Source organism: Chiloscyllium plagiosum, chromosome 6 (assembly GCF_004010195.1).
Source record: "Chiloscyllium plagiosum isolate BGI_BamShark_2017 chromosome 6, ASM401019v2, whole genome shotgun sequence".
Taxonomy (NCBI): domain Eukaryota; kingdom Metazoa; phylum Chordata; class Chondrichthyes; order Orectolobiformes; family Hemiscylliidae; genus Chiloscyllium; species Chiloscyllium plagiosum.
In genome coordinates this window covers 99002730-99029706 of record NC_057715.1, presented here as the reverse complement: position 1 = coordinate 99029706, position 26977 = coordinate 99002730, and the positions used below count along the sequence as shown (strand labels likewise).

The 26977-nt window shown below is 40.7% G+C and overlaps 1 protein-coding gene across 2 annotated transcripts; it reads left to right on the top strand.

The window, feature by feature from the left end:
* The first annotated feature begins 6 nt into the window (after positions 1 to 6).
* LOC122550873 (pyrimidine-specific ribonucleoside hydrolase RihA-like) lies at positions 7 to 16360 on the top strand. 2 transcript variants are annotated; one of them, XM_043692261.1, is made up of 6 exons: positions 7 to 794; positions 3426 to 3616; positions 7583 to 7762; positions 8969 to 9080; positions 10251 to 10387; positions 14537 to 16360. In XM_043692261.1, the coding sequence occupies exons 2-6, from the start codon at positions 3434 to 3436 to the stop codon at positions 14882 to 14884; spliced, it is 960 nt and encodes a 319-aa protein (XP_043548196.1). In that variant the 5' UTR covers positions 7 to 794; positions 3426 to 3433; the 3' UTR covers positions 14885 to 16360. The 2 variants fall into 2 exon arrangements, with proteins under 2 accessions (XP_043548196.1, XP_043548195.1); XM_043692260.1 differs by lacking the exon at positions 7 to 794 and having other exon boundaries at positions 3167 to 3616.
* Positions 16361 to 26977: the final 10617 nt, after the last annotated feature.

The window sequence follows — 26977 nt, the reverse complement described above, 5'->3', positions numbered from 1 at the left end:
AGAATACAACAGGACAACAAAATGTGTGCAGTACAAGGAGATGAAAATCCTAATAATGATCATCCAGTCAAGAATATAACAACTTCAAGTGCTTACCAACAATCAGTCAGTTTGACAAAGTTTATCTGTATCAACTCCCAAGAGAATCTGTTTGTTAAGAGTTTTGTTAATGATCTTCATGTACTACCTGAACCATGCAATTATGGAAACCTACAACAAGAGGCCATTTATGGCAAAATTGTCCTTGATCTCTTAATTAGATCAGTTGCTGACTTTCTTCAATTGAAAGAGGGTCTAACTCCAGAAAGAGCAGCCCCAAGGCAGGATCTCGAAAATTGCCAATGAAGTATTACACAGTGAAGGTTAAAGTTAATGCAGAACAATCTACCGAGTGTGGATGTAAAATGCAATAAATCACCTGGTCAGAAAAAATAGACATTTCATCTGAACAATATCTGAGCTTGAGAGGGTGGAGCGTATCAAGTTTCTTACGTGACAGCTTCAATGTGAGACTCTAGGCAATGTAATATTACAGCATTTTGCCATCGATGTGTTTCCAAACTCCTACATCAACAAGGACAAAACTGTCTAACTTTCCAACAACAACATTCTGGTGAAAGAGGTCACTTGTCAAAGTTGTGAGTCAGTCTGAACAATAAACAAAGCATGAAACTAAATTGTCTCTGACCAATGTTCAGACTCATGCCTTGGAACAGCTCTGTAAAGAACAGGCTAATACTGCAATAGAACATGTTTCTTTTCATTCCCAAGGAGAATTTGAACAGTTGCCTGAGGTAAATTTGACAGTTGTTGTCTATGTAAATTGTCATCCAATCAAATTTAAACTTGATACTTTCACCAGCATCATGGGTCAGTGATTAAGGCAAACATAATGAAACTTGTTTTGTGTAAGGGTATTCAGAACCTGGAGTAACTGTGATGATATTATGGAGCTACATGTTAAGGAGTATAAATACCACAGAACAAGTGGAGTTAAACAGACCAGGGCAATCTGTCTGGAAGACACACAAGTAGCACAGGAACATGAAAAGAAGAAGATTTGAATTGATTTGATTTATTTATTGTCACGGTTACCTAAGTACAGTGAAAACCTTGGTTTGATGAAGAAGGCGTTTGGTATGCTTTCCTTTATTGGTCAGAGCATTGAGTATAGGAGTTGGGAGGTCATGTTGCAGTTCTACAGGACATTGGTTAGGCTACTTTTGGAATATTTCGTGCAATTCTGGTGTCCTTCCTATTGGAAGGATGTTGTGAAATTTGAAAGGGTTCAGAAAAGATTTACAAGGATATTGTCAGGGTTGGAGGATATGAGCTATACGGAGAGGCTGATTAGGCTGGAGCTGTTTTCCCTGGAGCATTGGACACTGAGGGGTGACCTGAAAGAGTTTTATAACATCATGAGTGGCATGGATAGGATAAGTAGACAAGGTCCTTTCCCTGGGGACGGGGAGTCCAGAACTAGAGGGCACAGGTTTTGGGTGAGAGGAGAAAGATATAAAAGAGACCTAAGGGGCAACTTTTTCATTCAGAGGGTGGTGTGTGTATAGAATGAGTTGCCAGAGGAAGTGATAGAGGCTGGTACAATTACATCACCTAAAAGGCATCTGGATGGGTATATGAATAGGAAGGGTTTAGAAGAAAATGGGTCAAGAGTGTGTTGCTGGAAAAGCACAGCTGGTCAGGCAGCATCCAAGGAGCAGGAGAATCAATATTTCAGGCAAGAGCCCTTCATCTATATTGGCAAGATCAGCATTATTTGAAGTTAGAGAATCCATTCATCAGTCTAATAACAGCCGGGAAGAAGCTGTGTCTGAAACTGCTGGTGCATGTGTTCAGGCTTCTGTATTTTCCGCCTCATGGAAAAGGTTGTAGGAGAGCATTGCTGAGGTGCAATGGGTCCTTGGTGATGTTGACAGCCTTTCCACAGCAGTGGTGCATGTAAATGGAGTCCATGGATGGAAGATTGGCTTTGTGATGGTCTGGAATGTGCACACCACCTTCTGTAGTTCCTTACGGTCCTGTTCAGAGCAGTTGCCACACCAGGCCGTTATGCACCCAGATAGAATGCTTTCAGTGGTGCACCTGTAGAGGTTGGTGAGGGTCCTTATAGACACGCCAAATTTCCTGAGCAGCCTGAGGAAGAAGAGGCGTTGTGTGCCTTTTTGCCCATCTCATCTACGTGGGAAATGCAGGACAGATCATTGGTTACTGTCACTCTGAGGAACTTGACACTCTCCACCCTCTCAAGCTCAGTTCCGTTGATGTAGATGGGGGTGTGTTCTCCTCCTTTCTTTCTGAAGGCAATGATCAGTTCTTTAGTTTTGCTGATGCTGAGAGAGAGGTTGTTCTCATTGCACCCCATCACCAAGCCTTCTATCTCCATTCTGTATTCTGACTCATTGTTGTTAGATATGTGACCTACTGCAGTGAACTTGTAGATGGCATTCATTCAGAATCTGGAAAGACGGTTGTGGGTGTACAGGGAGTACAGTAGGGGTCTGAGGATGCATCCTTGGGGTGGGGGGCACCAGTGGTGAGTGTTATTATGGAGGAGGTGCAATTACCTGTCTTCACTTATTGCAGTCTGTGGGTCAGGAAACCGAGGATTCATTTGCAGACAGCGGAGCCGAGACCAAGGGCACGGAGTTTTGAGATCAGTCTGGAGAGAATAATGGTGTTAAAGGTGGTGCTGTAGTCAATGAGCAGGAGTCTGATGTAGGTGTCTTTGTTGTCCAGATGTTCCAGGGATGAGCGCTGGACTAGGGAAATCATGTCCACTGTGGTAGGCAAATTGTAGGGGATCTAGGCAGGCTGGGAGACTGGATTGATGGGCCATGACCAGCCTCTCGAAGCACTTCATGATTATTGAGGTCACAGCCACTGGGCAGTAGTCATTAAGGCAAAATGCATGTGCTTTCTTAGGTATAAGGATGAATGGAAAGATTAGTTATTATCCAATGTAACTGTAAGTTAAATTATACAATTACCATGTATTAAAGTACGATAAATAGTGTTACTTTGAACTCCAAACCTGAAGATTATCCACCTTGAACCCAAACTCACATTGTTTGGTTTATTGTTGTACTAAAAGAAGCAGCAAATGAACAGTGCTTGCAATTCTAAAATATTACAGTTTCCCATTCTCTCAACAGTGCTCCATGCTGCCAGAATATTAATCCCAGATTGTAAGGCCAATAACTTCTGTTTTCAAGTTAGACATTAATAGATTTGTAGATGCCATTTGTAGAACCCGAGGTTTATGGGTTCAGAGTGGGGATATATAGTTAGGGTCAATGATCAGCCCTGACCTAGGTTCACACAGCAGGGCCACTTGGCTGAATGGTATACTCTTGCTCTATAACTCTATGTTTTAAAGTCAATCTTACTTATTTTTTGTGCCACAGACTTTAAGATGTCGAAGAAGCTGTTGCTCTTAGATGTTGACTGTGGGGTTGATGATGCCCAAGCGATCATGATGGCTCTTGCAGCTCCTAATGTGCACGTCCTGGGTATAACGTGTACTCATGGAAATACAAACATTGAAAACGTGTGCAAAAATGTACTTCGAGTGCTAAAGATTTGCCAGAGGACAGAGGTATGTGATGGCCATTTTGGGTGAGGGCACAGTGTACTTTGAAAGATAACCTTTTATTATAACTAAATGTTTCTTTTCATAAGTTGCTTGTAGAAATGAATTTGCCTGTCTTTTTAAAATGCAGATTGATGACAAAATGGCTGTTGTGAAACGTCTCAATAAGAATATGCCATTTAGTCCCTTTGGCCTGATTGACCATGCAGTGAGATCATTGCTAATCTATGACCTTTGGTCCATATTCATAGGAATTTAGAAAATAGGAGCAAGAATATGCCTTTTGACGCATCAAGGCTGCTGTGTCATTCAATATGGTCATGGTTGATTTTTTAATTCACTCAAGGGACGTGGGGTTTCCGGGCTGGACCAGCATTTAATACCTCTTCCTAGTAACCCTTGAGAAGGTGGTGATGTGCAATTCTATGTGCTGTATATAGACTCACAATGCTGCCAGCGAGGGAACCTAACTCAGTACCTTGTTCCTGCTTTTGCCCCAAACCCTTTAAGACCTTTAGTCCTAAGGACTATACCTAATTTCTTCTTGAAATTATTCAATGTTTTGGTCTTAACTGCTTTCTGTGGAAGAGAATGACCACTCTCTGGGTGAAGAAATTTCTCCTCATCTTAGTCCTAAATGGCCCACTCTGTTTCCCTAGACTGTGCCACCTAGGTCTGGACTGCCTGGTCCTGGAGAACATCCTTCCTGCATTTACCATGTCTAATCATGTTAGAATTTTATAGGTTCAACTCTGGTGAATATAGTCCTAAGCAATCCAGTCTCTCTTCACACGTTGCAGAACATCCTCCCTCAGATAAGGAGACCAAAACTGCACACAATACTCCAGATGTGGTCTCACCAAGGTCCTGTACAATTGCAGCAAGACTTCCCTGCTCTAGTGCTCGAATTGTTTTGCGATGGAGGCCAGCATACCATTTACCTTCATCACTGTCTTCTGCACCTGCATGGTTACTTTAAGTGATTGGTGTATGAGGACACCCAGGTTTAATTTCACCTTACCCTTTTGCCATTCAGAAAGTAAGTTCCCTTCCTGTTTTTGCTACTAAAGTGGATAATGTCACATTTATTCACATTCTATTGCATCCATAATGCATTTGCCTACTCACTGAACTTATACTGAACACCAAAGCATCTCTGAATCCTCCTCACAGCTGACCTAACTTCCCAGCTTTCTTCACCTATAAACCAGGGTGACATTTAGCTCCTTCATCTAAATCATTAGTATATATTGTGAAGAGCTGAGGTGCAATACCAGGCTGATCACTGGCTGCCATTCAGAAAACGACCCATTTATTCCTGATCTTTGTTTCCATCTGCTGACCAGTTCTCTATCCATGTCAGTACACAACCATCAATTCCATGTGCTTTAATTTTACATGTTAATCACGTACATGGGATCTGAGCAAGGGCCTTCTGAAAGTCCAAGTAAACCCATTGGCTTCCTGTATCAAATCTATTAGTTACTTCCTAAAAAAATTGCAATACATTTGTTAAGCATGATTTCCCTGTCGTAAATCAATGCAGACTCTATCTAAACCTGTCACTGTTTACCAAGTACTCTGCTATCAAGTCTTCTATAATACTAGAGTATTTTTCTTATGTAATATTAGGCGAACCTCTCAATAGTTTCATTTTGTCTCTCTACCTCGATTTTTAAACAGTATAGTTAAATTAGCAATCCTCTAAAATTTAGGAACTCCAGAGTCTGTAGAATCTTGAAAGGTGACCATCAATGCATCCAATATTTCTAGTGCCACTTGCTTATGTAATCTGGGATCAGGCCTTAGGGATTTATTGGGCTTTAATCCTATCCATTTCCACTACACCACTTCCCTACTAATACAGATTTCCTTTAATTCCTCATTCCCACTAGACCCTGTGCTCCCCATTGTTTTGAGGCAGTTGTTTGAAAGTACGTATTTAGTTGGTCTGCTATCAGTAGCAAAACAAAATCCATCAATCTATTCTATCAACAGAATTAATATTTACAATTGATGAAGCAACAACAACCATTCACAGAAGAGTGTTTCAAATTTCTATCGTACTTTGTGTGTGGAAACGTTCACCTGTGATTGGGTTAGGGTTAGGGTTCCCTCACTGATAAAAAACCTGCCTCTCCTAGCCTTGAATTTACTTAATGATCCAACCTCAATAGCTCTCAGAGGCAAAGGATTCCAGAGTCACTGCCCTCTGAGAGAAGAAATTCCTTCTTATTTCTGTTTTTAATGTGTGACTCCCTTATTCTGAGATTACACTGTCTGATCCGAGACTTCCCCACAGGAGGAAACAACCTTTCTCCATCGACCATATCAAGTCTCCTAAGAATCTTCAATGTTTCAATAAAGTCGCTTCTCATTCTGCTAAATTTCAATGAGCACTGACTCAACCTACTCAGCCTGTCATTATAAGATAGTTGCTCCATACAGGAAGCGGCCTAGTGAACATTCTCTGGTCTGCCACCAATGCCAACATGTCTTTGCTCAGATAAGGAGACCAAAACAGTTCACTGGATTCCAGCTGTGGTCTGCCTAGTGCTCTGTATAGTTTTAGCAAAACATCACTACTTTCTCTGCATTCCCTTTGAAATAGAGTCATAGAGATGTACAGCATGGAAACAGACTCTTCGGTCCAACCTGTCCATGCCGACCAGATATTCCAACCCACTCTAGTCCCAACTGCCAGCACCCGGCCCATATCCCTCCAAACCCTTCCCATTCACATACCCATCCAAATGCCTCTTAAATGTTGCAATTGTACCAGCCTCCACCACATCCACATAAAGGAGGAGAAAGTGAGGACTGCAGTTGAGAGTGGAGAGTGTGGTGCTGGAAAAGCACAGCAGGTCAGGCAGCATCCGAGGAGCAGGAGAATCAACATTTCGGGCTTAAGCCCTTCATCAGGCTTATGCCCGAAATGTCGATTCTCCTGCTCCTCGGATGCTGCCTGACCTGATGTGCTTTCCCAGCAACACACTCTTGCCTTTGAAATAAAGGCCAACGTTCCACTTGCCTTCGTTATTACCCACTGTATTTGGATGTTCGTCTTTTGTGATTCATGGATGAAGATTCCTAAATCCCTATGTCCTGTAGCTTTTTACTCATTCTGAAAAAGTAAAAGCGATCTCTGCACAGTGCTGCTGTACAATGCTTGTGGAGACAAAGTCTGTTCTTCGCATTGAGAAGAATGTTGTACATCACAAGCACTGTGCTTAACTGAGATAGACTTTGAACAGAAGGAGCAGCTCAAGACTCGGCATCCAGGAGACTCTGTGGTCCATTAGCAGCAACAACAGCAGAATTGTACTCAAACACAATCTATAGCCTCATGGCATTCACAGAAAACTTGCCCCAAAATTCCTGAGCCGAGGAAGGCAGAACCAAAGTGGATTGTATATGGTCGTGGAATTGGGTGGTGGTGGTGGTTGTGAGGGGGGTGTCTAAACTTGAAAGTGCCTACTTTCTGATAGTCACATTTTTGATAGAAGAGATAAATGCAGAAACAGTGAACTGATGTTTGTGATTAAAAATCTCAACTGGTCAAAATCTCCCAGAGCCAACGTATAGAATGCCTGCCTCATGCAGAAATTGGTGCCTGTTACAAACTTATGATTGCCGGCAAATCACAAATTCTTGCTTTCCAAGAAGCAGCAGAAAGAGTATTTTTTAATGCTTTCCTTCCTTCAAAGTAAAAAGCGTCAATCCCCCTGCATGTGTAGAACCCAGGCAGTGTGAAAGTTTATACAGTCTCCCACCTCCTGTCTGCAAGTCACCATGTGTTTTAGATAAAGAAGAACCAGTTTGTGGCCAGTAGTCCTGCCTTATGACATGTCTAGTAACACAGAGCTCTGATGTCCAGAACCATACATTTATCTGGTACCATTACATGTGGGAACCATTGCATTACATTCCCATGAATGTTGTTAAACATGGTATTTATCCTTATGATTGCAGATTCCTGTATATCGTGGTGCAGGTGCATCGATTCTGGAAGAGCAGTTAAATGCTGGCCAGCACCATGGAAAAGATGGTCTAGGTGATGTTCCAGATTGTAATGCTCCAGGGCTGGAACACCTACAAGCTGAACATGCAGTAAATGCCATCACAAGAATAATCACTGAACATCCTGGTCAGGTGAGATGTATATGTATCAGGAAATATAATTCTGGTAGTCAGTGCGACAGAGAACAGGAGTCATTTCAGTCCTTGAAACCTGTTCCACCATTCAGTTAGATCATGACTGATAGATAACAACATATTAAAGCATCTTGATACTGTACTCCTTAACATTACCAAACAAACATCTGTGAATCTTGGTTTTTAAATTTTCAATTTACTTTGACTCAAAAGCTTGTAAGGTGATAAACTGCCAACATAACCAAGATTTTATGTGGGGCAGTGCTGTCTCACATCACCACTGAACAGCCTAGCTCTAGTTTTAATGTAATGCCTTCCTACTTTTGAACTTAATTTTAAAATAGAGGAAAACGAAAATACATTTCCAGTTGCACAAGTCCACTGTGACAGTCCATTGGTATGGGTAAATCACCACAAGATACCTTTAATTCAGTTCTACCTATTACAAAATCTTATAGACCATCAAGTACTGAAATAATCACTTAAACTTTACTAAAGGTAGCAACCAAAATAAGACCCCTCAAGTAAGCAAGTTAAACCTCACAACTCAGCTTCGCTATTATCTGATTAATGATGGTATTTAGCTAGGAGTCCAATCAGCAGTGTCTGTCTCTGATGGTTTGATCCTGTGCAGTGTTGGTCTTTGAAGTTCTGCTGATGAAGAGTTCCGGAGTTGGATTCTTATACAGTTTTTCCATCTTCATGATTATGGTGTGACATTATTGATGACCTTCTGCATTCTTTCATCTAAAATATGCATTTCTCATCTGGAGACCTTGAGTCTGCAGCTTCCTTCCTTATCAGAAATAACTCCACTGTTCCTTGTTACATTTAGCTGTAACTATCTGCTTGAAAGCACAGCATGTCTTTCAAGTTCTTCAGCATTCAATCATCTGTCCTTGTGGCACAAGGTAGACAGTTACCATGTTGGTGTCCAAACAATTTTGTTTATGTAGCCTTGACTCCTCCCTTTCCCAGGTTTGGCTAATGGCTTTCAATTCCCTCAGTAACAGCCTGTCATTGCCTCTTAACAGCTTATTCCAGACAGAAATATTGCTGATCACCTTGTGTGTAACAATTTATCCTTACTGATTTTTTTCAATTCGTGAATAGTTATCAAACTTCTGAAGTTTATAATATCATACTACTGTGACGTCTCCATCCCTCAGTCACCTTGATAAGCATTTATTTGTTACCCGATAGGTCTCGCTTGTGGCTACTGGCCCCCTGACCAACATTGCTCTGGCATTTAAAATGGACCGCACCTTTCCGTCGAAGTTAAAGCATCTGTACATCATGGGAGGAAACATGGAAAGTATGCTGAAGAGCTAACTGCATCATTCTGTTAAGTGTGGATCACATCACACCTGACCCTGACTAAATTCTCACCTAATACTGAATATATATGCTTGCAGTAGTTCATGCTCGTGAATCTTTTTTATCCCTATGTCCTATTTACAGTGCTTTGCTGATTGATGTAAGAAAATAACCAGCAAACAGAGATCCAAGCTGATCATTTCCTGCAGCCCTTCATGTGTGCACTCATTCAATGAGTCATTGTGGAAACTCAGGAAGTAATATTTTCTAGATCAAAGCATAGGACATTTATATTGTGTACACATTGATTCTGTATTCCTGTTGTGTATAAATTTCCTAATGTCTTGACTATTGTGTAGTAATCCATTTTCATTTTTTCTCCCTCAACTTTGTCTCACCCACGCTCATTATCTTGTATCTCTACAATGTCTTTGAACCATGTTATCATGCTGAACTGACAGCAGATTCCTATGTTAGTAAACTACATCTGGAAGAATAGTATTACTGCAGATAGTAGCTTTTTCAAATTTGTCCTGCCTTAAATACCTTCTAGATTTTGTGGCATTAAGCATTCTTATAAGCATTCTGAGCAGTTTTATGATTTGATTCCTTTTGCCCTGCATCACCTTCTAAGACAGCATGTTCCAAATATTGCGGTAGCACCTGTTTGTATCGTTTACATGAAAGTGGTCTGATAGCATACTCAGGCAGAAGAAACTTAACACAAATCATCTATTTTATAGTCAATTTTTTCAATCAATACAACTGCAGATATGAACACAAAATACTGAGTATACTACACTGCTACCCTATCAATGTGCTGCCATACCTTACGGGCTTAGCCTGATCAAGTTTAAAATCTTCAAAGTGAAGTTGATTTCAGGAGTAGAATTTTGGAACCAATGCTGCACCAAACTGTCTCAATGGAAACATTTTCAGAATTTCTGAAATGTGACGATGGTGTCATTGTGTATTTGATTTCTTAAAGTATGCGCATTTTATATTTTGGCTGTTGACAATTCCATCCAATGTTAACATTTATCGATCATGCCTCCTTTATCGATCAATGCCAAGCATTTATTTTCCCAGGGCTGCTAAATGTGACTGTATTAAGAAGCGCTTAATGTTGTGATGAATTAATTTCATTTCATGTTTTTATCTTTGACAGGCAGGGGGAATACAGGGATCTGTTCTGAGTTTAACTTTGCAGCAGATCCTGAAGCAGCTTATATTGTCTTGAATCACTTTGCTTGTCCCATGTATATTGCAACTTGGGAATATTGTCTTCGCCATGTACTGCCTTGGGTAAGCTGTTGAATAAAATCATCTTAAATGTAAAATCACAATCATTGAATGCATATTGTTATGGCAACTCTTAATTACAGATATTTTTAATATAATTTATTGTAAGTTTGGATTTTTGGCTTTTGTTTGTAACGTGTGGATTTTCAGTGTATTTGAAATTCATAATTAACTGTAGCCGAGATGATTCCTTTCGAAACATATTCAAGGCCTAGCTTTCAAACTAATGAGTTTTTCTGCATCTTGGTAGGATTTATGACCTCACAAGATTATACACTCCATTTTGGAGGGTTTTTTCAAGCTTCAGAAAAACAGCCATAGGTTAGAAAGAATGTTTTTTTGAGCTTCACTTTGAATTTTTAATACTCCTGTGAAGTCCCTCGATGAAGATTGCTGTATAAACTGATGCTCTTGAGATGGGAGGGTGGTACTAGACTATTTTACAGTAAAGATTTAGTTATATTCATAGACAAGAAGTGTTGGGATAAAGTCCTGAAGAGGATACTTAAAGTATATTTAAACGCAGATGTACAAAACCTCCAGGAAAAAGCTACTTAAAGTTTCAGTCTATGAATTAAACCATCCAAGACATGAGAGGCGATTAGAGGTAGAGACACTGATGTGAGTAATATATGATTTTAAGTATTATACACGAGCTATTTCTTTTCCTTTTTCATTTACAAAGGAAAGTTGTGGGGATTAATGGGATTATACTTTGATGGTGTTTAAAAAGTTTTGAATTTGTGTTATAGTTAGGCAGCTTGATTTATTTTAATTTACCTTCATTTCTTTGGTTAGTAAACTTTTTTATCATTAAAGCCAAATCTGCAGTTTGGTGCACGTTATCCAGTGGGAGATCATTTTGTTAGAATCAAAACAACTCAAAATGTTATCTATCAAGCCAAGCTTTAATCTAGGATCTGAATGAACGAGTAATAACATCAGCGGGCGTCATAACAATTCAGGCAACTTTTGATTTGAAAAATAGAGAAATTGTTAATGAACATGTGACGGGTCCCAGGTGAAAGTAGTGTGCTCTGCTGTAGAGGCTGATAACTAGACAAGATTCCCCTGTGGTTTTTATTAATCTAAAGAGAGCAAGAGCAAAGTAACGTTGCCACAAGGTAATTACAACAAGTAACAGCCAGTGGCTGATGCTGGGAAATTAGGAGTGAATTGCCAGGTTTCATGTAGCATACAAGCATCCAACTAACAGTAAAATTTGCATCTGAAGGGAAATGCAGATGTGTCAATGCACCACATTGTGGAAAGAACATAAGGAAGCTACAAAAAATACAATGAAGTTAAGTGAGTCAACAAAGGTCCAGCAAACGGATGTAATATGGGAAAATATAAATTTCTGGAAGAGTAACAAATCCTAATATCTAAACATTAAAAAATTGCAGACTTTTGAGATGCAAAATGATCTGTGTGTCCCAGTGGATAAATCTCAAACAGTTAAAATGCAATAACAGCAATTATTTGAGAAATCTAATAGAATATTACTGTTTATCGCAAGGGGAATTGAATCAACATCAGGGAGGCTATGCTTCCATTATACAGGGCTTTGGTGAGACTAGATCTGGGTTACTGCGTACAGTATTTAAGTATCTTTTTATTTGAGGAAGGATGGAAACCCATTGGAAGCAGTTCAGAGGCTTACTAGACTAATACCTCGAATGGATGGGTTGTCTTATGAATAAAGGTTTGATTCGTTATGCTTATATCTGTGGGATTTAGAAGACTAAGAGGTGACTTGAATGATTGAACCTGAATCATTTAAGATCCTGACAACATGGTTGTGGAATGTGGATATTTCTGTTTGTGGAAGAATCTGGAACTGGGGTCATTGTTTCAAAATGAAGAGTCATCCATTAAAGACAGAATAGATTGAAATCTTTGCTCTTTGAGGTATGTGAGTGTTTGGAACTCTCTTCTGTGGAAGCAGAGTCTTTGGATATTTTTAAGGTAGAAGTACTATTGAAAGGTAGCGGAGTGGGTGGTGGGATCCAGGGAGATAGTGAGGAAAGAGATCAATCTGAGACTGGTACAGTTGAGAAAAGAAGTGAGTCAAACAGTCAGGGCAGGCAGGGACAAAGCAGAGAACAAGGTAGGACTGATAAATTAAACTGCATTTATTTCAATGCAAGAGGTCTAACAGGGAAGGCAGATGAACTCAGGGCATGGTGAGGGACATGGGACTGGGATATCATAGCAATTACAGAAACATGGCTCAGGGATGTACAGGACTGGCAGCTTAATGTTCCAGGATACAAATGCTACAGGAAGGATAGAAAGGGAGGCAAGAGAGGAGGGGGAGTGGCATTTTTGATAAGGGATAGCATTATACCTGTACTGAGGGAGGATATTCCTGGAAATACATCCAGGGAAGTTATTTGGGTGGAACTGAGAAATAAGAAAGGGATGATCACCTTATAGGAATTGTATTATAGAGCCCCTAATAGTCAGAGGGAAATTGAGAAACAAATTTGTAAGGAGATCAGTTATCTGTAAGAATAATAGGGTGGTTATGGTAGAGGATTTGAACTTTCCAAACATAGACTGGGACTGCCATAGTGTTAAGAGTTTAGATGGAGAGGAATTTGTTAAGTGTGTACAAGACAATTTTCTGATTCAGTATGTGGATGTACTTACTAGAGAAGGTGCAAAACTTAATCTACTCTTGGGAAATAAGGCAGGGCAGGTGACTGAGATGTCAGTGGGGGAGCACTTTCGAGCCAGCGACCATAATTCTATTAGTTTTAAAATAGTGATGGAAAAGGATAGACCAAATCTAAAAGCTGATGTTCCAAATTGGAGAAAGGCAAATTTTGACGGTTTTAGGCAAGAACTTTCAAAAGCTGATTGGGGGCAGATGTTCGCAGGTAAAGGGAAAGCTAGAAAATGGGAAGCCTTCAGAAATGAGATAACGAGAGTCCAGAGACAGTATATTCCTGTTAGGGTGAACGGAAAGGCTGGTAGATGTAGAGAATGCTGGATGACTAAAGAAATTAAGGGTTTGGTTAAGAAAAAGAAGGAAGTATATGTCAGGTATAGACAAGATAGCTTGAGTGAATCCCTAGAACAGTATAAAGGCAGGAGTATACTTAAGAGGGAAATCAGGAGGGCAAAAAGGGGACATGAGATAGCTTTGGCAAATACAGCTATGGAAAATCCAAAGGCTTTTCACAAGGTGGGAGCTGGGAGGTCATGTTGCAGCTGTACAGGACATTGGTTAGACCATTGTTGGAATATTGCGTGCAATCCTGGTCTCCTTCCTATTGGAAAGTCGTTGTGAAACTTGAGAGGGTTCAAAAAGGATTTACAAGGAAGTTGCCAGGGCTGGAGGATTTGAGCTCCTGAATAGGCTGGGGATGTTTTCCCTGCAGCATCGGAGGCTGAGGGGTGACCTTATAGAGGTTTATAAAATCATGAGGGGCATGGATAGGATAAATAGACAAAGTCTTTTTCCCTGGGGTGGGGGAGTCCAGAACTAGAGGGGATAGATTTAGGGTGAGAGGGGTAAGATATAAAAGAGACCTAAGGGGCAACATTTTCACGCAGAGGGTGGTACATCTTATGGAATGAGCTGCCAGAGGATGTGGTGGAGGCTGGTACAATTGCAACATTTAAAAGACATCTGGATGGGTATATGAATAGGAAAGGATTTGGTGGGATATAAGCCGGGTGCTGGCAGGTGGGACTAGATTGTGTTGGGAAATCAGGTCGGCATGGACGGTTGGACCGAAGGGTCTGTTTCTGTGCTGTACGTCTCAATGATACTATATATCCAATTGTAGTCTAAATCCATTCACAAACGTGGAGGATCAGTTATTCATGACTGATAGTAATTTAATGTGAGATTGATAATGGAAAAAAAATCCAAAAATTGCCAATATAATGATACAGGTCTGCATTTCCTCACAAATACACTCTTGCACTTTCTTTGAGACTGTAAAAGTAAAACCTGTGGTTGCTAGGTAAATTCAAAATTCACAAGAAATGTTTTCAACATATTAAGATACTCACTGTTATAATGAGAGGTTCCATGTCTTGCAAAGATTTTTAACCTTTGATAGACTTGTTTGGTATTTCAGGTAGTTACGCTGGATGACACATAAATTTGATTGCTTTTCATTGTGTCCATTACAGGAGTTTTTTAAGGAGTGGGTAAACCAAGGCACTGAGAAAGCTTGCTTCATGAAGAAGATAACAACACACAGTGAAAAATTTACCAAAGACAAGCAAAGCAAAGGGGAGCTGTATTTTCATCCCGGCTTTGTGTCCTGTGATTCTTTTGCAGTGGCAGCTGCTATTGATGAGAGTGTTGTTACTGAATACATACGATATGGAGTGAGCGTGGAGTTACAAGGTTCAGTGACCAGAGGGATGATGATTGTGGATACACTTAACTTACTGCAAAAAGAAAATCAAGCTTTTATTATGACAAAATGTGATGTTGAGAAGTTAAAACAGCTCATGATGTCTGCTCTGAAGTAGCAGGCTAAATAACACGGGCAAAAAGAAAATTGATCACAAACATCAGTAGACTTTTTAGAGTGCATAGTGTGAATTTGCCTTTACTGTCAAGTGACTTTTCCTGTTTTCTATCAATTCACTAGAATGTTTCTTTCACTTCTTCTTGGTTTTGCCACTCCCCTTATCATTTTCTCCTAAAAGCATTGGGTAGGACTCACTGGGTTACAGGTGTCCTCATCCGAGCTGTTCATTTTCATGTTTGACTGCAGGTGTTGAATATTGGCAGACCAGTGCTCATGTTCACAGCTAACTCTGATTCGCCCAATGAAATAACTCCACAGAGACCGGTATCCCATCACCAAGTCACCCTTTATTTACATGTGGAGAGTCCTTGACTCTGGCACAGCCTTGTCAGAGTCAGCACCCAGAGTGAACGGAATCTCTGACACTCCTCTTTATCTGTCAGCCAGGGCTCCACGATAGGACCAGATTAACAGCCCCAATCAGGGAAACTCATATTCGATAAGGTCCAGTTGGTTGACCTCATTGCAATCACTGCACCCAGTTTCTACATAAGCAGTCGATTCCCGGTTACAGCAGCAGAAAGCTTTGTTGAATTTATATTGCTTTGCTAGAACAGTTATCATGTTTCTAATAAACTATCTCAACTCAGAGTAGAAATGTGATGTGCCACCTTGACTGACTTAAAGGGTAAAGACAGATGGTAACCAAACACACTTTATTCTTACACTATAGTTGAAAGTCAACAAACGAAAGAAGAAATCGGAATAGCTTAACTCTATTGGAAAACTTAACAGAATAATAGATTATTTAACTACTAAACAATAACTGTTGCAAAATAGAAACATCTCATAAACACACCCTTGGCAAAGGCAAATTCGGTAAAATAGATTGTCTGACAGGCAGTTCTCCAGTCTAGGTGGAAAAAAAACATCAAGCGAAACCTCTGAGAGAGAAAGAGTAGCAGGGAGAGATGTTACTGCGGCCTCCAAGCACTGCTGCAAGACCACAGAAACAACTGCTACTGAAAAAATAAAATTAAAAATCCTAGTTCTGTGGGAGGTTGTCTCTATCAATCAGGCTGCTTCTGTTCCAACTTTTAAAAAAAGCCCAAGGCCTCGCAAACTTTTTATAAGATCAAAGTAGACCAATTGGCACCTCTGTCTCAACCCTTCTTCATTAAAAAAAGGGCATATGTATCTCTTAAAGCCATAGTATCGTCACACCTCTCCCCTTAAAAAAGTGACATCAGGGTAATCAGTGACCTCAGGTGAAATAAAAGCAATTAACAAGGGAGGCCAGAAATACAGGCACTGCAACTGAAATAAACAGGGCAGAAGAGATGGCCAAAAAACAAAGTATGCTGGAAATTCCTGTGCCAAGACAAAGTTAATAATCACACAATACCAGGTTACAGTCCAACAGGTTTATTTGGAACCACTAGCTTTCGGACCACTGCTCCTTCATCAGGTAGCTGTGGAGCAGGACCATAAGACACAGAATTTATGCAAAAGATTACAGTGTCATGCAACTGAAATGATATATTGAACAAACCTAGATAGCTGTTAAGCCTTTCGTCTTTTAGAATGGATGGCAGGTTTTGGTTCATTAATATGTAAATCCCAGAATGTCAGTGTTGAGATAACTTAAGATTTTAGTAAAATAAAAGTGACATTTCAGCTCAGACAATGCATTAAAGGTGTGAGGTTGGAGTCTGTCTGTATCCCAATCTTGAGTCAGACTGTTTCTGTTTCCAGAGTGGAGTTTATAAAATATTACATGGATTGACTGCCTGCATTGACTGCCTGCAGATTGTGTGCTATCTGCAAGTACAATTCTGCAAGTGCAAATTCACCCTGTAGGCTTATATGTGTGTGTGCATGCATGAGCGAGAGAGAATGTGAGTGTCTGCATGTGAGTGTGTGCATGAGAGAGGGTGTGTTTGCATGTATGCATGCTTTGTGAAGTGTGTGGGTGAGTGTGATGGAGTATAAGCCTGTGAGAAGATGTATACCTGGGTGTGAGTGTGGGGCTTGTACGTGTGTGTATATGAGAGACAGCATGTATATGAGAGAGAGATAGGCAACAACGCAGAGTGGCTGAGCAGAGGCTAATAGCCAAGTTCAGTACCCATGACGATTGCCTCAGCCAGGACCCTGAGTTCATATCACACTACAGATGACCACACTACACTATACACACTCTCTCATGTACATACACAAGCACACACTCTTACATGCTCACGCAGACCTGCTCTCATACACAGAGTCTAGGTTTGTTCACTATGTCATTTTAGTTGCATGACACTGTAATCTTTTGCTATAAGGTCTTTGTCTTATGATCCTGTTTCACAGCCACCTGATGAAGGAGCAGTGCTCCGAAAGCTAGTGCTTCCAAATAAAAACTTGTTGGACTGTAACCTGGTGTTATTTGATTTTTTTAACTTTGTCCACCCCAGTCCAACACCGACTCTTCCACATCATTAGTCAAGGCAGACACACAAGAGACAATTCTGCTTTGGATCAAGTCCTTGCAAGATCTAAGCCTAAACAATAGAATACCAGAGAGGCACCAGAACACATTTGAAAGTGTGAAAGGGGATTTCAACCCTTCCTGACAAACAAACAAACAACCCCCCTACATGTATGGAGCAGACATGTCTCAGTAAGATAAACGACCAGATGTATATTCTGGGTCGAAACCAGACTTCCAGGCCCAAAAGTAGGATATTCAAAGGGTTCACTGTAAAACAAGCCATCGAGAGCCATTAGCAGCATTCCAAGGTGATAAAATTGATTAATTCGATAACTCGGATTGGTCAAGACCTTGGAAAGTTCCAGAAGGTAGCCTATGTATATGAATCTATCCTGACAGGACTCGAGGGGACCCCACTCTCCATCCTACCTAAAGGTACATTAGGATATGGCAGTGACCAAAGTAGCTCACCCTGTGATCAGAGAGAGAATTAACCCGTGAAAGAGTGGAACAGACCAAAAAAATTCAACCGACTGGCAAAAGCTATGAGTATCTGGAAATTATTTTAAGTTTCTAAAGAATTGAATAATTAAAAATAGAATTGTTAAAATTGTAAAGATTAATTCTTACTTTTATCAAAATCAAATAAAGTTGTGCCCTGGTTCACTGACTACAGACTCGTGCCATGTAATCTTTTCCTGATACATGCTAAGCTGCCATGGTAAATTAATAATGTGTACACTAGCTGAGGAGTCTGCAGGGTCTTAGAAACACCCTGTTGGACAATACACTATTTATACACTACAACACATATACATTGCATTGACTTTAAGCATGCAAACATTCACTACTACAATCTGTTTCAATCCATTTTTACCCAACACTAAACACCTTCATCTTCTTTCATCAAATTCACAACAACACATTGGCAATTACATTCTCTTGTCTTGCCACGTGTATAATGTCCAAATTGAATGGCTGCAATAATAAGCTCCATCTAAACAGTCTGGAATTTTTATCCTTAAAGTTGTCCGAACATTTTAAGGGGTTATAATCAGTATATACAATTGTCTCAGACACATTATTGGTAATATAAATGTTGAAATGTTGCAACGCCAAAACCAAGCTCAAGATCTCCTTCTCAATCGTGGAATATTTCTGTTGTGAATGTTCAATTTCCTGGAAAAATAGCCAATAGATCTTTCTACCTTTGTGTCATTTTCTTGGAAGCATACAGCACTGACATCCACATCATTTGCATCGATAGCCACGTTGAATGGCTTTGCATGATTAGGTGTGGGTAACACTAGGACAGTGACTAACACAGCCTTCAGGCTGTGACATGCCTTCTGACATTCGTCCATCCACTGAAGTTTGCTGCACTTTTTCAACAAGTCAGTCACTGGAGCAACCACACTGTTAAAATTCAGTACGAACTTCTGTTATGGACCAAACCACACTCCTTCAAAATATTCTAAGAAGGTAGCCTAAACCCTAACTTTTTCTTATTTTATATACAAATATAAAATATCAGTTCCACATGCAATGAGACTGGTCAAATTGCTTGATGTTAAGCAAAACACTATTTATTTAAACACTGTAGTTTAAATACAGCCAAAGAAAGAGGAATTTAGAATAATAAATATTGGAAACTTAAGAGAATAATAGATACAGTAGCCATTACTAATTAACCATTCCAATACAGTAGCATCTCATAAATACGTCCCTTGCCAAAAATGAAAATTCAGAGATTCTAACATGCAGTTCTCCAATCCAGGAGGAAAATAATATGAAGAGAAGATTCCAAGGAAGTAGCACCCAGAGACATTCACTGAAGCTTCCAACTCGGTTAAGACCCTGATAGCTTCTGATGGTATTGAAAAGTCCAAACCCCAGAAATCTGGATCTGGGAAAGCTGGTCACACTCATTCAGGCTGTTTAAAAAAAACAAGGTCTGACAAGCTGTTTACTCAAGTGGTCTTCAGTAGTTGGTTCATAGCTCTGTCTTACAACCTCTCAAAAAAATACCAGGACAAAATAACCTTTTAAAGTGACAGCAACATTATACTTCCAATAAAAACCACTCAGTTGCAGGGATCATAGTATTTCCCTCTTTGTTGATGGTATGGAAAACTCCCCAATAACCTTTGTTTTCACATCCCATGGAGCATTCTTTCCATGTCCAATGACATGGCCCAGGCATGTGACTTGGGCTTTTGCAAACTCACTCTTAGCCAAATTTATCTTAAAAGCCCACATCCCAAAGTCAATCAAACAATTCCAATAGACTCTCCAAATGTTCCTTTCATATGTAATTAAAAATCACCAGATTATGATGTACACCAAACAATTGGGTAATCCGGAAATAACTTTATTGGTTAGTCTTTGGAATGTTGCTGGCTTAGTTGCTGGCCTAGTTTTCATACCCACTGTAATGAATACTCAACTTTCTGATGTATACAATGCAGTCAGTAAAAATAGGCAACAACACTACCTACACCATTATCCTTAACACTGGTATCTCACAAAGCTATGAACTCAGCCTTCTACTATACGCTCATAACTGTGTGGCCAAATTCCTCCCCAGCTCCATTTCCAAGTTTACTGACAACACCACAGTCATAGGGTGTTTCTCAAAAATACTGGCGAGACAGAGTGCAGGAAAGACATTGAGGGCTTAGCAGCATGGTGTAAAGATACTATCTCTCCATCATCAACAAAATAAAGGAGGTAGTCATTGACTTCTAGAAGTAGAGTGGAGGGCACGTCCCTGTCTGCATCAATGTTGCTGAGGTGGAGATGGTTGAGAACATCAAGTTCCTGGGAGTGATGATCAACAATCTGACCTGGTCCACTAGGCAATGGTCTAGAAAGTTCAGCAATGCCTGTACTTGCTCAGGAGGCTAAGGAAATTCAACATGTCCGCAGGGACTTTTACCAATTTTTATAGATGCACCATAGCACACATTCTATCTGGATGCATCACAGTGTAGTTTGGCAATTGCTTTTTCCAAGACCGCAAGAAACTACACAGAGTCATGGATACAGCTCAGTCATAGAGTGATAGAGGTACAAACCAGGCTTCTATCCATTGACTCCATCTATACTTGCCACTGCCTCAGAAAAACAACCAACATAATCTCAGCCCTCTTCCACCCTCTTCCGTCTGGCAGAAGATATAAAATTTGTATGCACCTACAAATAGATTCAGGAGTGTTCCTCCCCCGCTGTTATTAGACTTATGTATGAACGTCTAAAATTTTAAATTTAATGCTGATCTTGCTCTCCGTGCACTTTCTCTGCAACCATAACATTGAATTCTTCAGTCTGTTCTATTACCCTCCACACTTTGTATGTTATGATCTGCATGTACTGCACACAAGACAAAACCTTTCACTGTACCTAGGTGTATGTGATAATAATAAATCAAATCAACACAAGCAAAGTATAATGGCATTACTTTAAATTAGTGCAGTTCATTTGGTGTCAAGAAAGCCAAAATTGTCTTCACTCATTCGGATAAAGGTACCTGCTAATATCCTCTGAGTAAATCCAACTTAGAAATATAAGTTGCTTGTCCCACCTTTTCAATACAGTCTTCCAAAAGTGAAATAAGGTATGAATCAGATTTTGTAACTGCACTCACTTTGCAATAGTTCACACATAATCATATCATCTCGTTTTGGCACCATTACCATGGATGAGTTCCATTTGCTGCAACTCACTTCAATTATATTATCGTTGAGTATGCATTTAATCATTTTTGGAACTTGTGCCAACTTTAGAGGGTTAAGTATATTGCTAATTTGGAGTATTTCCTATCTTCATCATGCATAATTAGATTAGTCCTTCCCAGTTTACTCTCACATAGCTTCCCCTGTGTTTGTAATAATTATTTCAGATCATTTCAATTTTCCTCTGCAAGATAACTCAATAATTTATCCCACTTTTTGAGAACTTCTTCATTGTCCAATTTAATTTGAGGAAATCCAACTCAGAGACATCCGACCTTGGCTCTTCACTCTGTGTTGTGACCAGTAATACATTCTTCTTTTGCTTTCCTTCCCTATCAAATTACCTTTTGAGCACATTCATATGACATCCTCTGTGAGATTTCTTTCCATCTGGCATTCTTATTAAATAGTTCACCTCACACAATTTCATTTCAGTTTGATAAGGCCCACTAAGCCTTGCTCATAAAGGTTCACCTACGACTTGAAGTAACACTCAAAGTTTACTTTGAATTTGTGATTTCTTATCTGTTTCCTGCTTCATCACATGGTATGCTACTTTCAAATGCTGTTGAGACAGCTTATCCACTCTATTTAATTTTGTCATAAAATTTGACCCACAGTCCAAATGTGTGGTTTCTGAACTCTGACTCATCAAATGCTCCTTCATTAATTCCAGTGGTCCTCTCACCACATGCCCAAAAACTAATTCAAATGGACTGATTTAATTGATTCATTAGGTGCATCCCTGATTGCAAAACAATACAGATAGGATTCCTGTATCCCAATCCTCTGGATAGTCTTGACTATAAGCCATGAACATGGTGTTGACAGTTTGATGCCACTGTTCTAATGCTCTTTAACATTCTGGATGGTATGCAGTGAATTTGAATTGTTTCCTAAGAATATAAGAACATAAGAATGAGGAGCAGGAGTAGGCCATCTGGCCTTTTGAGCTACTCCACCATTCAATAAGATCATGGCTGATCTTTTCATGGACTCAGATCCACTTACTCGCACTCTCACCACATCTCTTAATTCCTGTATTGTTAAAAAAAAATCTCTTAGCTTTAAAAACGTTTACTGAAATAGCGCCAACTACTTCACTGGGCAGGGAATACCATAGATTGTGAGCACAACCTTCTGGGTGAAAAAGTTCCTTCTCCATTCAATCCTAAATCTGCTCCCTCTAATCTTGAGGCTATGCCCTCTTGACCTAGTTTCACCTGCCAGTGGAAACATCCCCTCTACTTCTATCTTATCTATTCCCTTCATAATTTTATATGCTTCTATAAGATCCTCCCTTATTCTTTTGAATCCAATGAATATAATCCCAGTCTACTCAATCTCTCCTCATAAGCCAACTCCCTCTATTCTGGAATCAACCTAATGAACCTCCTCTGCACTTCTTCCAGTGTCAGTACTTTACTGATTGAAGTACGCATTCAGACAAGTGGGAACTATTTGATCACACCACTGATTTGTGCCTTGTAGATGGTGAACACAGTTTGAAGAGTCAGAAGGTGAGTCCCTGACCTGCCCTCATAGACACTGCATTTATATGGCTAGTCTAGTACAGTTTCTGGTCAACAGTAACTCCTGGGATATTGCTAATGAGGGATTCAGTGCTGGTAATGCCATTGAATATCAAGGGACAATGGTTAGATTGGCTCCTCTTGGCAACGGTTATCACCTGGCATTTTGTGGAATAAATGTTTCCTGCCACTGATCAGCCCAAGCCTAGATATTTCCCAGGTCTTGCTGCTTTTGGACATGGCTCCTTCAGTATCAGAAGGGTGTGAATGATACTGAACGTTGTGCAATCAACAAACATCCCCACTCTGACTTTATGTTGGAGGGAAGGTGGTTGAGCCTAGTACCCTAAGGAATCTCTGCTGAGGTGGCATGCAGCTGAGGTCACTGACCTCCAACAACCATAGCTAAGTCCCTCTCTGCCAGGTGTGATCCTAACCAGTTGAGTTATTCCCATGATTCCCATTGACTCCAGTTTTACGAAGGCTCATTAATAGCATACTCACTCAAATGCAGCCTTGATGTCCCATCAGCAGTTACTTGCACCTCATCTCTTGCTCCTTTTGTGTTTTGAAGTTCTATGTATACAGCTTCTTCTGAGGAATCTTCCAATATATGATCTCTTCTTACAGCAGTAATCAACTCTTTGATCCATATTGCAACACCAATTCTTTGCTATTTTGCCTAACGATTCTATGCCACAGAATATTGAGCTGCCAATCCTGTGTGTCCCTCAACCATGTCTCCATGACCGCAATAATATCACATTCCCATGCATTCATTAACACCCTCAACTCACTTGCCTTACTTGCAAGGCTCCTTGTATTAAAATAAATGCCATCCATCCCTGCCATGGTCCCTCGTGCCAAACTTGACTACGTTTGCACTGCCTTCTAGACTGACTTGGGTTCAACTTCTGCTTTTGCCTTTATATCACTCCCTACTATACCTCCACTCTATATCCCATCCCCTTGCTAAATTAACTTAGCCCCCCACTATTCCTCAGATGTCACTTCAAACATTCATTGACATGGTGCACTGTGCATGCAGCAAAATGGTTGAATGGTAACCTTTGTTTCCTGTACCCCCCTCTGTGACATATGGTGTCCTCAGAGCCATTCCACACTTGTATGAGGAAACTGAGCGATTGGGACAGAAACAAGTAGGTGGTGTTAGATTAGATTGGATTCCCTACAGTGTGGAAACAGGTCCTTCGGCCCAACAAGTCTGCACCGATCCTCCAAAGAGTAACCCACCCAGACCCATTTCCCTCTGGCAATTTAACATGGCCAATTCACCTGACCTGCACATCTTTGGACTGTGGGAGGAAAACGGAGCACCCGGAGGAAACCTACGTAGACACGGGGAGAATGTGCAAACTCCACACAGACAGCGACCCAAGATTGAGAATCAAACCTGGGACCCTGGTGCTGTGAGGCAGCAGTATTATCCACTGAGCCACCATGCCGCTTGCATTTGCTGCCCATGTCCTATTGGATGATAGTGACCATGATTTGGAAGGTATTGGTGAGTTTCTACAGTGCATTTAGCAGATGTGATAGACTGCTGCTATGTGTCAGTGGTGGAGAATGGTTATGGTAGGGGATTTTAACTTTCCAAACATAGACTGGGACTGCCATAGTGTTAAGGGTTTAGATGGAGAGGAATTTATTAAGTGTGTACAAGTAAATTTTATGATTCAGTCTGTGGGTGTACCAACTAGAGAAGGTGCAACTAGAGAAGGTGGCCTACTCTTAGGAAATAAGGCAGGGCTGTGGGGAAACACTTTGAGGCCAGTGACCATTACTCTATTAGTTTTAAAATAGTGATGGAAAAGAATAGTCCAGATCCAGAAGTTGAAGTTCTAAATTGGAGGAAGGCTAATTTGATGGTATTAGGCAAAAACTTTCAAAAGCTGACTGGGACAGATATTCGCAGGTAAACAGATGGCTGGAAATGGGAAGCCTTCAGAACTGAGATAATGAGAGTCCAGAGACAGTATACATTTGTTAGGATGAAAGGAAAGGCTGGTAGGTGTAGGGAATGCTGGATGATTAAAGAAATTGAGGCTTTGGTTAGGAAAAAGAAGAAAGCATATCTCAGGTATAGGCAAGATAGATCAAATGAATTCTTAGAAGAGTATAAAGGCAGTAGGAGTATACTTAAGAGGAAAATCTGGAGGGCACAAAGGATAGCTTTGGCAAAAACAGTTAAGGAGAATCCAAAGAGTTTTTACAAATACATTAAGGACGAAAGGGTAACGAAGGAGAAAATAGGGCCCCTCAAAGATCAGCAAGGCAGCCTTTGTGTGGAGCCACAGGAGATGAGGCAGATACTGAATGAATATTTTGCATCAGTATTTACTGTGGAAAAGGATCTGGAAGATATAGAATGTAGGGAAACAGATGGTGACACCTTGCAAAATATCCATATTACAGAGGAGAATGTGCTGGATGTCTTGAAACACATAAAAGTGGATAAATCCCCATGACCTGATCAGGCATACTGTAGAACTCTGTGGGAAGCTAGGGAAGTGATTGCTGGGCCCCTTGCTGAGATATTTGTATCATTGATAGTCACAGGTGGGGTGCCGGAAGACTGTAGGTAGGCAAACGTGGTGCCACTGTTTAAGAAGGGTGGTAAAGACAAGCCAGGGAACTACAGACCGGTGAGCCTGACCTCGGTGGTGGGCAATCCTGAGGGACAGGATGTACATGCATTTAGAAAAGCAAGGACTGATTAGGGATAGTCAACATGGCTTTGTGTGTGGGAAATCACGTCTCATAAACTTGAGTGAGTTGTTTGAAGAGGTAACAAAGAATTAATGAGGGCAGAGTGGTGGACTTGATCGATATGGACTTCAGTAAGGCATTCGACAAGGTTCCCCATGGGAGACTGGTTAGCAAGGTTAGATCTCACGGAATACAGGGTACAGAACTGGCTCAAAGTTAGAAGACAAAGGGTGGTGGTGGAATGTTGTTTTTCAGACTGGAGGTCTGTGACCAGTCAAGTGCCACAAGGATCGGTGCTGGGTCCACTACTTTTCATCATTTATATGAACGATTTGAATGTGAGCACAAGAGGTATAGTTAGTAAACTTGCAGATGACACCAAAATTAGAGGTATAGTTGACAGTGAAGAGGGTTACCTCGGAGTACAACGGGATCTTGACCAGATGGGCCAATGGGCTGAGAAGTGGCAGATGGAATTTAATTTAGATAAATGCAAGGTGCTGCATTTTGGGAAAGCAAGTCTTAACAGGACTTATACACTTAATGGTAAGGTCCTAGGGAGTGTTGCTGAACAAAGAGACTTTGGGGTGCAGATTCATTGCTCCTTTAAAGCAGAGTGGTAGGTAGATAAGATAGTGAAGAAGGCATTTGGTATGCTTTCCTTTATTGGTACTGAGTGCAGGAGTTGGGAGGTCATGTTACAGCTGTACAGGATATTGGTTAGGCTACTTTTGGAATATTGCATGCAATTCTGGTCTCCTTCCTATCTGAAGGATGTTGTGAAACTTGAAAGGGTTCAAAAAAGATTTACAAGGATGTTGCCAGGGTTGGAGGATTTGAGCTACAGGGAGAGGCTGAACAGGCTGGGGCTGTTTTCACTGGAGCATCAGAGGCTGAGGGGTAACCTTATACAGGTTTATAAAATCATGATGGGCATGGATAGGATAAATAGACAAAGTTTTTTCCCTGGGTTGGGGAGTCCAGAACTAAAGGGCATAGGTTTAGGGTGAGAGGAGAAAGATATTAAAAAGACCTAAGGGCAATGTTTTCACACAGAGAGTGGTACGTGTATCGAATGAGCTGTCAGAGGAAGTGGTGGAAGCTAGTACAATTGCAACATTTAAGAGGCATCTGGATGGGTATATGTATAGGAAGGGTTTGGAGGGATATGGGCCGGGTGCTGGCAGATGGGACAACTTGGGTTGGTTTGGGACTAGTCTGGTCAGCATGGATGAGTTGGACTGCAGGGTCTGTTTCGGTGCTGTACATCTCTATGACTCTAAGTGAATGTTTGTGGCTTTAAGATCAATCAAGCGGATTTCTTGACAGTGCCAAACTTCTTCAGTGTTGTTGGAGCAGTGCTTGTCCAGACAAATGAGGAGAATTCCATCACACTCTGACCTGTGACTTGTCGGTGGTGGACAGGCTTTGGGGAGTTAGGAGGTGAGTTACTTGCTGCAGGATTCCTAGACTTGTCTTGCTCTTATAATGACTAGGAGAAAATGAGGACTGCAGATGCTGGAGATGTCAGAGTCAAAAAGTGTGGTGCTGGAAAAACACAGCAGGCCAGGCAGCACCCGAGGAGCTTATGCCGAAAACGTCGATTCTCCTGCTCTTCGGAT

Excerpts from the sequence above, each read along its gene's own strand:
- LOC122550873 (XM_043692261.1), top strand. The coding sequence starts at position 3,434 with ATGTCGAAGAAGCTGTTGCTCTTAGATGTTGACTGTGGGGTTGATGAT. Across the intron at positions 7,763-8,968 it reads TCACTGAACATCCTGGTCAG|GTCTCGCTTGTGGCTACTGG; the intron begins GTGAGATGTATA and ends GTTACCCGATAG. Across the intron at positions 9,081-10,250 it reads CATGGGAGGAAACATGGAAA|GCAGGGGGAATACAGGGATC; the intron begins GTATGCTGAAGA and ends TATCTTTGACAG.